The sequence below is a fragment of the Chaetodon auriga genome, chromosome 24 (assembly GCF_051107435.1).
Source record: "Chaetodon auriga isolate fChaAug3 chromosome 24, fChaAug3.hap1, whole genome shotgun sequence".
In the NCBI taxonomy this organism is placed as follows: Eukaryota; Metazoa; Chordata; class Actinopteri; order Chaetodontiformes; family Chaetodontidae; genus Chaetodon; species Chaetodon auriga.
Window position 1 is genome coordinate 17,091,764 of NC_135097.1, and position 14,611 is coordinate 17,106,374.

General features: G+C 40.8%; 1 protein-coding gene across 2 annotated transcripts in view; it reads left to right on the plus strand.

Annotated features, from left to right (window-relative positions):
* eml3 (EMAP like 3) overlaps positions 1 to 13,861 on the plus strand; it is a 55,223-nt gene extending 41,362 nt beyond the window's left edge. For both annotated transcript variants that reach the window (XM_076724867.1, XM_076724866.1), the window contains 12 exons: positions 2,485 to 2,619; positions 2,988 to 3,126; positions 3,455 to 3,606; positions 3,720 to 3,845; positions 7,977 to 8,108; positions 8,256 to 8,323; positions 9,270 to 9,358; positions 10,021 to 10,118; positions 11,048 to 11,135; positions 11,228 to 11,326; positions 11,437 to 11,567; positions 12,949 to 13,861. In XM_076724867.1, the coding sequence (XP_076580982.1) occupies positions 2,485 to 2,619; positions 2,988 to 3,126; positions 3,455 to 3,606; positions 3,720 to 3,845; positions 7,977 to 8,108; positions 8,256 to 8,323; positions 9,270 to 9,358; positions 10,021 to 10,118; positions 11,048 to 11,135; positions 11,228 to 11,326; positions 11,437 to 11,567; positions 12,949 to 13,155 (1,464 nt within the window). In that variant the 3' untranslated portion in view covers positions 13,156 to 13,861. The remainder of the gene's footprint in view (positions 1 to 2,484; positions 2,620 to 2,987; positions 3,127 to 3,454; positions 3,607 to 3,719; positions 3,846 to 7,976; positions 8,109 to 8,255; positions 8,324 to 9,269; positions 9,359 to 10,020; positions 10,119 to 11,047; positions 11,136 to 11,227; positions 11,327 to 11,436; positions 11,568 to 12,948) is intronic.
* The last annotated feature ends 750 nt before the right edge of the window (positions 13,862 to 14,611 follow it).

The following is a 14,611-nucleotide window of genomic DNA, read 5'->3' on the forward strand; positions in this document are numbered from 1 at the left end:
AGGTTTTGTTACAGTCATGACGGGGTTTCATAATCCATACAAAAACAGTGCAATCTTCCAGCTGAAGTGACACCATGAGAGTCAGCCAGGCGGCTGCAGTGTGAACAGGCAGACAGGTGCGGAACATGGCTGCATGCTCGCTGAGTAGATGCTTCTTATAAAGGAGGTCTGTTTGCAGAGATTAAGGGGGGGAAGTGATGGCGGCGGTGTCTCTGCTATGCTTTTATGGGCTTTTATCCCAAAACGCCTCAATTTCCCTGAGAGCAATTTCGCCACGGCTGTCATGGCAACAGTGTAAATATTTTATACAGTGAATTTGCCTGGCTGAGTTTATGTGTGTGTTCTGTAATGCTGCAGTAGAAGTGCATAGGTGGGTGTTTGAACTTGTATATCATCTCAAGTCATGAATTTAATGGGCTTGTGCAAGAACTTATGTTTTGTGTAATATAGCATCCAGTGTACATGTGTGGGAAGGCAGCTCAGGGTGGGACAGGCCAACACTGACCCACACTGTATAAACATACGAGTTCATCCAAGAGGAACAAGATAATTATCCCCCCCCCCCCCCCCTTTCCACAACAGTGGAATAGTCCATATGCCACTTTACAGCACAGCCATGAATGGAACTTTTTGTGTAGAAATGATGTTTCTCTACTTTCTGTACATACTGTACACATGGTCACCAAAGGCCTACGTCTGGGACTGTGTTTACATTTTGTGTTCCTGTGCCTGGTGGTAAGAAACATCTCAAGAAACAAATCCTTTGTAGTTCTCTCTAGGGTTCTTTAAAAAAATATAACTTAAAGCTATACAGCTGCTTGATTCATGGAACACTTTTGGGCAGCAGAGCAGGCTGAAACCACAACATCTAGTGTATTATCACGATTTTACAACCAACATGTTATGGTGTTACTAAACCAGTGCATAGCTTTGGCTGAACAGGTATCATACAGTGAGTTTATTAGAAGTTTTTTGCTGCCTGCTGCAGGAAAGGAGGCCAAGTGCGAGCTTGCAGGCTGTAAAACAATGAGCTAAAAGAGGCCTAAAAGCTCCATTAAGCTTCAGGGAGCTGCAGAGTTGAATGATAATTCTTTGTGGAATTAGTGGCCTCTTCTGCATTACACAGTCATTTGATCCATTGTTCATATAGAAATATCAATTAGTTCAACTATTGAAGTTCTTAAAGCCACAGAGTCAATATTTGTATGAACAATGAACAGTTTGTGAAATGAAATAATGAAAGGAGTTGATCATAGAGATGATCAAACAGAGAATTATCAATTCATTTCCAGCTGCAGCACATATTTGCTTTCAGTGAGTAAGCTCTGAGAAAGCCACTGCACCCACTGAATGCCAACATTGCTCTGTATCTGCAGGATGTGTAAATAGGCAACTGTTTGCTAAAGTGTTAGCTATATCACCAGTCATCAGTGTGTTATGAGGACGTTCAAGGCACCGTAACAAAAATCAGGGAGTGCGCTTTCACAAGTGGTACCTGCTGCACAAAGGTCCTTGAATTGAAGAATTGAGAAGAAAAAAAAAAAGAAAAAAAGCTCCAAAGGCAACTTTTCTTTAAGTTTAAATCCTTCAAAAAATGAACTAACCTTACCAACAGAATGTGAAGAAGTATGATGTCTGTCTGATGTTATGTCACGTAAGTTAGCATGCTAATGAGCTAGCCCAGCCCGTCCTGTCACAGAATACCACTTTGTACCTCCAGAGGCGATAGTCTGATTATGTAGCCCCCCGTAGTTTCAGCTGGGAGATGTATGCCAGTTTGCTACATTTCATAAGCACTCTTAGCTTTTTAAGTCTTCTAAATAAACAAAATAAACTCACAAAATGTCAAGAAAGTAAATTTCCTTATACCTATTGTCTTTAGAAAAGTGCAGTCCTACACCTTCTGAATTCAAGTTTGCCTCTGTCATCGAACAAGCTTAATTGTCAGTCAGCTAATTGGGCCACTAGCTGCACAGCTAGCTCAGCTAACTAGCTAACGGTAGCTTGTAACTCCAGCCAAAGATAGCTTCAGCGAAGAGTATAGTGAGCAGCAGTGAGCGGTTACTCTGTTGAAATGCTGCCCCCTATTGGTTTGCACTGACCTTTGACAGGTGGCCATATCTTACACATTGTACCTTTAACTTTTCTCCAGTTTACCTTGATGTTCATTTCCTGTCATATTTGTTGATGCAAGGTGGATCAGACTTCTGGATCATATTGATTTCTCAGTATATTTTTTCCTTTGGCAGATTACTGATTATTAAATCTACATTATAGTGAAGATATATTTCCTTGTTTGCATATACTTAGTATTCACTTTCTAATATACATCTAGCTTGTAGCATAGAAGACCCTCTTTTAGTCTCAGTGGTCTTGATTTACATTCTGACCTCGCCAGACGTTTCCATGACTTCACTGTTGCCGTGATCATTTGATATTGCAATTGTGCTAAACAGGTGTTTGTGTGTGTCGCTGTGTTTTTAGAGTACCAACGAGGCTGTGTTTGCTGTGGAGTTCAACCCCAGCGACAGCACCAACATCATCACCTGTGGTAAATCCCACGTCTACTTCTGGACGCTCAGCACAGGACAGTTCACCAAGAAACAAGGCATCTTTGGAGTAAGACAGTGTCACTTTATCCTGACAGCAGTTTTTTGTATCTTTCAATTACTTCATTTCCCTTATTATCCGGTCGGTGTACAAGTAAATACAGCAGAATGACAATTACCGCTTCCCCAGATTGAGGCCAAAAAGGGAAGTAATGAGCATGAATAAAGAGAACCGAAATTTGAGAGTAACCAGTGTGACATTAAACAAATCCAAAAGAGGAATAAACAGAGGTGCAAATCTGACTTCAAGTGGACACCAACATCGATATGAATAACTGAAATATAATATTAACATCGTAAAGCAAATAATTATTTTTCAAACTTTTACTAACAATGGATCAAATAATTCTTCTTAAAACAATCTCCTTTTCCTTCCAGAAATACAAGAAGCCCAAGTTCATCCAGTGCTTTGTGTTCAGTCTGACGGGAGACGTCCTGACCGGAGACTCTGAAGGTAACATCCTGACGTGGGGAAAATCAGCTGCAGATGTCAAGACGCTCGGCAAAGGAGCCAAAGGTCAGTGTCATAGATCAATATGCATTACATCAGATAAAATGTCAGTATGAACGTTACCTCTGTGGAGACAAATCGGGCTCAAATGTTTTGTCCCTTTGAATATATATATATATATATATATATATAGACGTTTCCTCTAGTTTTGTTATTCAAAGGGACAAAACATTTGTGTGTGTATATATATTCCTCCAGTCATATGTTTAATATATGTTTTTCTTTCTTTTTTTTTTTCTTCAATTGTCCCCAAAGCTTTTTGAAAGTGGCAAAGCCTTTGGCCCTTGTTCGTCTCCATACACAGTAATAAACTCATTTGTCTTTTATTTCCCAGAGACTTTCCAGATAATGCGACAGACCAGAGCACATGAAGGCAGCGTGTTCACCCTGTGCAACCTGCAGGGCGGCGCTCTGCTCAGTGGAGGTGGCAAAGACCGGAAGATCATCCGCTGGAGCGCTGACTTGGCACCTGAGAGAGAGTGTGAGGTGAACTACAACTGTGTGTGTGTGTGTGTGTGATGCTGTTGGCGGAGGCCTCTGTGAAGTTACATTGAAATAAGAAAAGAAAGGCTTGTTGATCAGTGTGATTATTTGTCCAGATTCCAGAAAAGTATGGGGCAGTCCGTACCATTGCTGATGTGGATGGGGAGGAACTATTAGTTGGTACAACCCGTAACGCGATCCTCAGAGGCACCTTCTCAGACGGATTTGTGGCCATAGTGCAGGTATGTAGTTATGCAGGAGCACTGTCAAGTTTTTGGGATGCTTGCTATCTGTAGGTACAGAATTTAGGATTAGTTATTCTTGGACTGAAGCTGCCAAATGCTTGTATGTACTGTACCAATATTCAAGAAACAGCACTGACAACAAAGTGCAGTAAACTGTCCATGAGCGGTGACTCTGTCAGAAGTTTTTAAAGTGCAGCCAGCCTAATGAAGAAGCCAGTCAATAATCAGCTGTTTTCCATTGTGTCATGAGCAACTATAAGTTTGATTTCATGAGTAGTTTTCCACAGAACAGCAGGACCTAAGAGGAGTTGGTCATCTTGCTAAGGGAAGTTCAAGTTGTACCGTCTGCTGCGTGCAGTTCTTCCTGTAACAGCTCACTCTGGCTGCCTGCTGCTGATTTTCCATTACTCCTAGCAACATTTAAAACTGCTAAATTTTAGTTTTTTTTAGTCAGCACTACCATCAGTTACAAACACATTGTTTCCTGTGACTTCTTCACAATAGAAAACCACTTCATGTTTCACCAGATGGATATTTTTAATGTAAAGCAGCAGCAGGATGTTTGTTTTCTTTAGCCATGATGTAAAGAGAGTGAATAGTATACAGGGAGGCTGATATCACTAAGATAAAGTAATAATGTAACACATTACATGCTGCACTGTAGGAATGGTAAACTCCACTAATCATTGAAAGCTACTATAGAGAAAGAGCTGATTACTCAGTGCAAATACTTTAAATGGTTATTGCAGTAAAATGGGTTGGTTTTCTTGGAAATCTTAAGGATTGTAACTTCAGGGCAAGTCCTGCCTTAAAATTCTAATCACCTCATCCCCAGTAAGCACATACAGTGTACATCACCACAACGGATAGGTGATTTAATTGAATGCAATCAGATTCATAGGGAAGATGTAGTATCAGGATACCAATATAGCACCAATGTCCATGAGATGTCACTGTTCTCTACATATGAGAATACTGAGTGAACCAGTTTTCACATAATGTTTACAAATGCATACTTCTTCTGTGTATATTTTGGATGATCTGCAGCACCTGAGATAGAGACAGTTTTCAGAGACAAGGTTTTAGAGTTAGCAGCATGGTCCAGACAGAGTACTGCAAAAGCAGTGTATGTGCTACACATGCAAACTTCACATTATGTGATCCTTTTCATGTTCTTGTATACACTGATCAAACTGTTCTTAAAGAAAAAAGTTTTGTTTTGTTTTGTTTTGTTTTGTTTTTTCTCAATTTGGATTTTTAAGAGGAGGCCTTAAAGGGCACCATAAAAATATGGTATTTGAAATGATAATTGACTCTTCTGGATGTAAAAGTTGTAGTCTTAGCTCAATTTGAAAACAAAATAATATTTTAGAGCTTATCATACAGTGGACATATTTAAGTACACGCCAGACTTCAGATATAATTTGGAATGTATTTTTATTTATTTTCTTAAATTTCAGTTTAGCCATATTTCCTCTGTAAAAAGCTAAGGTTTAAGTCAAGCATATCTATAGGAGATACTTGCCTGAATGCAACCAATCGCTTTGTGTGCATGTATTTACGCGTGGAGTCAGTACTGTAAGACAGTCCAGATGCCTTCCTCCTTCTTTCATCATTCACTTTCATTGTGAAATGTGGTAATTACAGCAGATCAATTGCCTGGTTCATTAGGAAGGTGACTGCCACTGCCCACAAAACCCCAGCCAAGCCGTCCCTGAAGCGATGGTAGAAGCTGCTTGATGACGGATGGATTCGGTCAACCTCACCAAAACGCTGTAAAATATACGTGAAGACACTGTTCTTAACATTCAGCGTATCACTCGAAGTAATTGTAGCTCAGAAAATGCCTCAGTACTGTGGCCTTTCCAGAGTATATGACCTCAACTTTTACGAAGTTTTAAGTTACAGCAGTTTCACAATATGCAGAATTATTCCATAGATTGATGCTCCCCTGCAACATACAGGTGTTTTCACCATACTTACTCCAGCTGCCATCCTTCAGTGTTGAGAACATCCTCCATGGGTATCCCTTCGTGCCACGAGGTCTTTCACAGTCAAGATACCTTTATGTGTCTTCTGACACTCGCAAAATGACCGACACAGATAATGCTCAGATAGTGACAGACAGTGATAGTGATGCGCTAAAGGTCTGTGCAGTCACTCGGCACTAAGGTGCTTTACAATTTACAATTTGTCATTTGCCAGACGCTTTTATCCGAAGCGACGTACATATGAGATTTTCATACATCACAAGCAAGGTTCTAAATGGGAGAGAACAACGAGAGTAAGTGCCCTAACGCAGCTTCTGGTCCACTTGGACATAAGTGCTACAGTGCTACGAGACAGTGCTGCGAAGTAATGCATAGAGAGATTAGAGGTTTTTTGTTTTTTTAAGAAAGAAGGTGATCAGTAAAGAGCTTGGTCTTTAGTCTCATTCAGGCTTTGATTAAAATAAGCCTGGCTTTGGACTGCTGTCTGTGGATTTAACTATTAAGCATATTCCAGCAAGTACGTACAGATAAATCACTGATTTAAACACACACACACACACACACACACACAAATGGCAACTGATATTTTTTCAGGTCTCTCCACACAAGAAAAAAAGTTTTTAAAGAAGTTATTAATAACGTGGATATGATTAGCAACCCAGGAGAGCCTTTCAATATTCATTTCACTCAGCTGCAACGAGGGCTGTCGGTATTGACCAAAACTGATGTTTTCAGTTCATTCCATTGCAGACAAGCAGCACCAGTTTTATGAGTGTTAACAAAGGTGTGCCACACGGTTCTTTTCTCTGACCATTTTTATTCCCAATCTGTATGAATTCATTAGGTGGTGAAGTTAGAAACAGTACAGTTCATCTGTGTGGACAACACCATCTTACATACAACAGCGCCCTCTGTTGTATGGAGGTTTAAAATGAGCATTTTGATTTCTGGACTGTACAGCAGTCAGTCTGTCAAACCCTGATGAATCAAAATGTTCTTGTGTGAATCAAAATGCATGTTCTCTTGAAAACTCACTGACTTACTCAGACTCCAGGTGAAAGAGTATCCTATTATAAATATGTTGGTTTCTGGATGACAAGCTGTGCTTTAAAAAGCATGTTAATGAAATGATTATGTGCTTTAAAGAATAATTGGCATTTTTTATAGAAACCAGACTTATATTGGTCAAAACTGCAGAAACCAAATTGTCCAGTCAACCAGTTGTGATGTACTTTGTTTACTTTTTATGCTTCCTTCTGCCTCCACTCTAAAAAAAAAACATTTACTGTGTGCAAGTGAAAGATTTGGCAGAACAATGGTACTGACAGAAACCTGAAGGGGGTCATGAAAATCATTAGGATTCATCCTCTAGGAGCTCTGAATATGCACATCACATTTAATGGAAATCTGTTCTTCCTAATCATGGACTGAAGGGTTTCAGGGGACAACAACAAAACAACAGGATGTCACAAAAGCCAGTTATCTTCTAGAGGGCTTGGATGTTCGTGCCAGATTTCATGGCAATCTTGCTAATAGCTGTTGATATGTTGCTTTGAACTGAAGTCTTATTTTAGACAGAATTGAAAGCATGACACTGCTGAAGGTGGTGTCTTGTTTTGTCTGACCAACTGTGAAAAACATTGTTTTTTGAATCCTCTCATTTCATATGTGAAATATTTTTCTCTAATGAAAACCACAGTCATTTCAGTTGCCTTCCAGCTCCCCCTGCCAGCAAAAGGGTTAAAAGTTAGATGAAAAAAAAAATTAAGATTAGAAATTGAAAACAATTGAAGAAACTGGGGAAAATTGATTTTTATCAGGATGATGTTAATGGTGTTAGTGTGCACTCTCTCACAAGTGCTGCTTGCGCCTCTAGAAAACGTAACTTCTAAGATCAATTGTCAAAAGAAAACAGGACCCTGGGGGTTCTTAAGTGTGGTCAGGGACAGGCCATAACATGTCCAGTGTCCATCATGTGCAGTATGGTTGCAACGAAAAGTGAAATGTTTTGGGATATCTTTAGAAAGAAACATGAGGTAGATGTTAGCACTTCAGTTCATCGAGGACTGAACGAGATGAAAACTGATTGTGTGTGTGTGTGTGTGTGTGTGTGTGTGTGTGTGTGTGTGTGACTCAGGGCCATGTAGATGAGATGTGGGGGCTGGCTACACACCCCTCTCAGAACATCTTCCTCACCTGTGGTCACGACAGGCAGGTGTGTTTGTGGAACACAGAGGAACACAAGCTGGACTGGTGCATCACCCTGGAGGTAGGAGCCCACTTTTCCCAATGCACTGAAATGGTTTATTATTGAGATATCCCTCAGCTAACGGTACTTATATTTGAATACAACACATCAACATTCATTCCAGTGCTGACACACATACTGTTAACTCGTCCTGTGTGTCACTGACAGGAGTATGGGTTGTGTGCTGGTTTCTGCCCGAATGGATCAGTGGTGTCAGTCGGCCTCAGCACAGGAAGGTAATAGAGCACAAAGTTCCAGCACTGTTACACTTACAGTTATCTGAGAACTGAAAATAATTACATAAGATAATGAAAAAACAAGGTCCAGGATATGAAAACATTAGGAAAAATATATGCAGTTTATGATAACAGAAACATTTTAAAGGAATAGTTACATTTATTCACTTTCTATCCATAAGTGATGTGTTCAGGTGCATGCACACCTCATGTTCATGTACGCAGTACAGAGCTCTAGGCAGGACATGATTAGCCCATCTTAGCATTAAGGTTGAAACCAGTTCCAGCACTTACTTCCCCCTTCAACCTCAAGTGTTAATACTGCTGACTCAAAGCTACATGTGTCCAATATTTGCTGTAGCTCCTGAGAAAAGAATCGTGTATAGTGGATTTATCATAGCTTTTTTCCTGAAAACTGCAGCCTGCTGTAAATGAAACCAAAACGATTAGTTAAGAGATGCTTGAAGCTCTGTAGAGCTGAGAGGAGCCATAGACGTGCTGATAATTCTCTGCGGGTTCATCAATACGAGGGGCTTCTTTTACATTATGCTGAAAATAAAAATATCTATTAGTGCAGCTATAACATTCAGACCCAAGGTTGATATCAATTTGTAATATAATAAGAAAATTTGCCAAAATTTGAACTATTCTTGACACAGACTCCAGAGACAAGGCTTATGTTTTACCACAAGTTATATATTGCAGTAATAATGTATGGTTGTCACAAGGTCCCATGGCACTCCTGGCCTTGGCTCATGGCACACCAGACTGCCACAGCATGCTGCTGTTACATATTTGTGACTGAAAAGACAAAGCAAGATGGACTAAAGAGCATTTCTACCTTTGATATACTAAATCGTAACAAATCTGCGTCGTGCTGTGATGAATCTCTACCTGTCTCCCTCGGTCCTGATGAACCTTTCTCGTCCCCCTCTAACCCTCACAGGTGGATGGTCCTCGACCTGCTGACCAGAGAGGTGGTCTCTGAGTCCACTGACGGGAACGAGCAGCTGTCTGTCATGAGATATTCACCAGGTCAGACGTCGCTGTTGGCTCTCTGTTGTCTCAGACTGCTCTCAGAGTTCTGTCTGCAGACATCACAGCTGGGTTTAACATTAGCTGAGGGAAGTCTGCAGGAAAAGAGGATGTCAGTGTGTGACTTTGATGAGCTTCCTCACTCAAAACACATGCACTTTGACATAGTAACTCTGGAAACAGCTAATAAGTGGACCTTGAGATATTTTTGTCAAACTACTCTCCTGCATACACTGTGTTTCGTGAATCTGGATTTGCATGCCTTTATTAGATAGCTACGGGACAGGAAATGAGGGAGAGAGATATGCAACAAAGGTCCCTGGTTGGATTCAAACTGGGGACATTGTTGTTCATGGTTGGTGCCTTAAAACCTAAACCACAGAAAATAGAGGATGGTTATCTTTATTTTTAGTAGTTGATGACGGAGATGTGATTAGAAATGAGGAGAAAGAGGGGGGATGACATGCAATACAATTTCCAATTACATCACAATTACATGGTGGCGTCTTCAGTCATTAGCTACCTGGACACCCCACACAGAGGATTAACTTGATCTGATGAAAGATCAAAGTAATGATTAAAAACATATGAGTGGTTGTAGCCGCGAGGTTATTTCCGTAGTAGCAGATGTGGAAACTGTGAATGTGCTCTTGTGTTTTCAGATGGCAGCTTTTTAGCTGTTGGATCTCATGACAACTTTATTTACATCTACAATGTGACAGAGAGTGGCCGGCGTTACACCCGCTTCGGGAAATGTAATGTGAGTTAAATGTCAAATCCATTTCTAAATGTTCCCATTGGTTCCTTGGATTTCTTCTTGTTCCAGTCTGACTTTCTGGAAGTGGGTTTTGTTCTGTGTGTGTTCACCCCTGGTCGCTCTGACTGCTCGGTTCTTCTTCTTGAACAAAGTAAAAAATATCACCAGACATTATGCAGGATTTTTTTTAATTTTATTTATTTTTTTATTTATTGGCATCTTCATGCCCTTGAGTGCAACTCATTGTTACACCAGTGAGCTGAGGTGACTCACAGCAGCTACGACCAGGTCTCTGATCTGGATCGTATTTATGGAGAAAATATTTTCTGGTTTTCTCTCTGATGTCGTCTGGCTGCACTGCCTCATCTTCAGGCCATTTACAGAATTTAGTGATGGACAGACAGCATTACTTGTTGGTAAAGTAACCACTAACTGCTGCTGTTTGGAGCTGCCTTTAGCTAGTTAGCTCAATTAGCCATGCAGCTTGGGGGTCCTATTAGCTGACTCCCTGCTGCCCTGCTCCCCACCACTATTCCTCACTATTGCCCCCTGCCTCCACACTTCGGGCCTGAAAACCTCTTCTTCCTCACAGTCCAAAGTTCTTGTGTGAGCAGTGTAAACACCCAGCACTCCAAGCTCCCAGTCCAGCCAGTCAGTTTAGAACCCCTTACCCTCCTACCTGTCCATCATCTATCATCATCATATAATTTATACTGTGGATAAATGACATTTGAAAGCTAAAGCCTGACCCTGATGCTTCACACAACAGAACAGACCAAATCAGAGCTCCAGCAGGAGCCTGGGCTCAGTGCTGAGAGACACACGAACACACTGTTGGTTTGCATCTGCAAAAATATAGAGTAACGCCAGCCTTATCCTCTAACATTGATTTCACATTATCTGACACTGCCTCTGCTTTTCTGCCCAATCAGGGTCACTCCAGCTTCATAACTCACCTGGATTGGTCCAAAGATGGAAAATACATTATGTCTAATTCGGGCGACTATGAGATCCTTTACTGTAAGTGAAAAATGTGTGTTTTTTCTTATTTAAATCCTCAGACAGCATAACAATCTACTGATGTGACTGTGATGATAAATGCATTTTGACAGGGGACATAGCAGCAGGGTGCAAACTGTTAAGGAATCGCTTTGAGAGCAAAGACAGAGAATGGGCCTCCTACACCTGTGTGCTGGGCTTCCATGTCATGGGTGAGGAAGAGAATGTTTTTCTCCTTTCATGTGTCGGGACTGTTGTGCCCCTAAACAAGGCGGTGTTGTTGTGTGAAGTCAGACTGATGACTGCTGCTCTACTGTTCCAGGTGTGTGGTTGGAGGGCTCTGACGGCACAGACATCAATGCTCTGTGTCGCTCTCACAGTGAGAGGATGGTGGCTGTGGCTGATGACTTCTGTAAAGTCCACCTCTTCCAGTACCCCTGTCCTAAACCTAAGGTAGGAGGTGCTTCATTAACATAAAGAGGAAAAGTAGGAGAATATTGTAGTACTTTAAAGGTACTGTGTGTAATGTAACATGTAACACTGACTGTGTAATATCAGCAAACTGAGAGGAGGGACAGCTTCTACATTTAGCACACTGTTCTACAGCGCCTGCGCAAATATGAGCTTCATGGAGGAGTCATCAGAAGAAAACTTTTCCTGCTCCCTCACTTCAAAATTCAGCATCAGAAGGTTGCCAAGGAACATCTAAACAAGCCGGATGCATTTTGGAAACAAGTCCTGTGGACTGATGAAGTTAAAATAGAACTTTTTGGCTGTGATGCTTGAAGAAAAAAGGGGAGAGAATTTCATGGGCTGGATTGATCATGCCGAAATGGATTCAGTTAAAAAGGAGAAATATTTGTTCTGCAGAAAAATGTCAGTGACTGATATATCGTCATATGTCACATTAGCATCAGTGCATCAGCAACAGCCAAGGGGGCTCAAGCCAAGCCATTGCCCCTCTGAAGGGCCACCAGATCTGAGGAACTGTGCAAACGTCATTTGTACAGTACCTTTCATACAGGAAATGCAGCTCAAATGCTTCACAAGTTAGAATAAAACCCAATTTATGTCAAATCTGTAAAGTCACCAGTAACTACAGCTGTTAAATAAACCTGTTGAAGTAAAAAGTACAGTGTTTCCCTCTGAGATGTAATGGAGTTGAAGTGTAAAGTAACAAAATGTAATACAATGGAAATACTCACATGAAGTAAAAGGGCCTAAAAATTGTATTTAAGCAATTTAATTGAGCCAGTAAACTTTGCTCAATGCCACCACTGAATCCAGGTGACACCTCTCTGTACAATAGTGCTAATAGTTCAATCAGCCTTTCCATGGGGCAGATTTGACAAAATGTAAAGAAAAAACTGAAGTACATGTAGTTTAACGAGTGATTTCAGTTTGTTAAGCTGTATTTATTCAAGATGTCTCACTGAGATCAAGATCTTATTATACAGCACAACATCACAGACAGACAATTTTAGTCACACAAAGCTGTCATTATACACACCCACACACTCACAAAAACAGGTACTATTAAATATATGTAGATACCTGTGGTATCAGTTATGATCACTCACTCTGTGGCGAGTGTAACAGCTCTCCAGATTAATGAATTTAATGGCACTGTGGTCATTTGCATCAAGTTTTATTGATGTTTTGGAAATCTTATGCAATTAGCAGTTGAGGTAAAAGGATGAACTGAAGTCAGGGACTGTCTTAACTGTGCATGGAAAATGGCTGAGACGGCTTTTTAGATCACTTCAAACCTGTCTTCAAACCCGACATTTCTCCTGGACCTCCTCCCACTATAAAATCTTTCTTTCCTCCTCAGGCACCGAGCCACAAGTACGACGGCCACGGCAGCCACGTCACCAACGTCTGCTTCACCCACAGCGACTCCCACCTCCTCTCCATGGGCGGGAAGGACACTTGCATCCTTCAGTGGAGTGTGATGGGAGGCGGGGCGGGCGACAACAGGGAGAGACTGGCCTCTGCCTCGTCCACCTCCACCAGCTCCCCAGAACCTGCCACCAGCTAGGAAGGACACAGTTATGAACAGAGACAGAGGGGGAAGTGTTTACACACAGCCAGAGAGGCATGTTAGTCAGTGGACAGAAGCCACAGTTACTGGCTCAGCAGGGCCTCTGCAGTGCCACTGCTGCCTCAGTTTCATACAGAACATGTAGAGGAATGCTCTCCAGGAGGAATGTGCATATACAATTTACACTTCCACTCCTCCATAATAATGTAAATCCTTGTGAAACTGGACAGTGCGATTCTTCGCTTAACACAGAATCTTAATCGTTCTGTCGGATATGTGGAGAGGATCATTAGAAGTGGTCGTGTACAGAACATGACTCCACTTCTGTGGCGACACAGACATTGGTGTCAGTGAACATTCCTTTGTTTTAGTTCATCTTGTTTCTCTAATTTACCAAAGTGCTGCATTGTGCCATACGCCATTGGCTTCTAAAGCTGTTTTTACATGTTTTAATATTTTAAGCAGTGTTTGGACATCTCAGCTAATATTGACGCTGTTTTTATGCTTGCGTTAGACAGACTGTGACAAACCTGTTCAAATGACATCAACTCTCAGCATTTCTGACTAATTAATTTCTCTAACAGTAGATCAGCACACTTGAAATCATTACATTAGTACCTTTTACATATTTAAGAGAACATTTGGGAATACTGTGATGTTGTATCTGTCAAGCTCCCAATAAATAACTCAAGACTGGAAAGTGCATTGTGTGTGAAGTGTCAGTAGTGGGCAGTGCTGCTCCAGGAATTGTGTGCTGTGTGCTTGAAGAAATGCATGTTCCCAAACTACATGTCCCAGACCAGAATATCCAAGATTGAACCCCATAAATACAGTAAGATCATAGTCCTCCAATTTAGTTTAGTAAATGAAACTTGAGTACAAACTCAGCTGATAAATATCTTGTCATAGGAGAAGAAAACTGTGGTTTCAATATGCCTCAACCATGGTGGAGGAAGTACTCAGATCCTCTACTGAAGTAAAGTAGCATTACTGCAATGTAATAAATACTTGAAAATGTTACTTAGTAGTATAAATGTAGTAGAAATAGAAGTACAGTAACAGGACTCAGAATGCAGAGTGACACCTTTTACGGTTCAATATATTTTACACAACTGAATTATTACTAATGCATTAAATAATAGCAACATTTTAACCGTGAACTTAAAGGTGTAGCTAATTCAACCAAATATATAGACATAATAGATCCTTTGGATATATACAAATGCTCTGTATAATATAAACTAATCAAATGTTTTATACTGTGTTGTGCAGTAAAGAGTCCAATATTCAGCAGCAGCATAAAATGGAACTAAGTACAAAGTGCCTCAAAATTGCATGTAAATGCAATATTTGGGTCAATGTACTTAGTTAATGTCCTCTGCTCCTCAAGGGCTCACAAGATAAACCTGAGGGGTGAGAGATGAGTAACAGGTTAGGAAAACAGTAACACAGA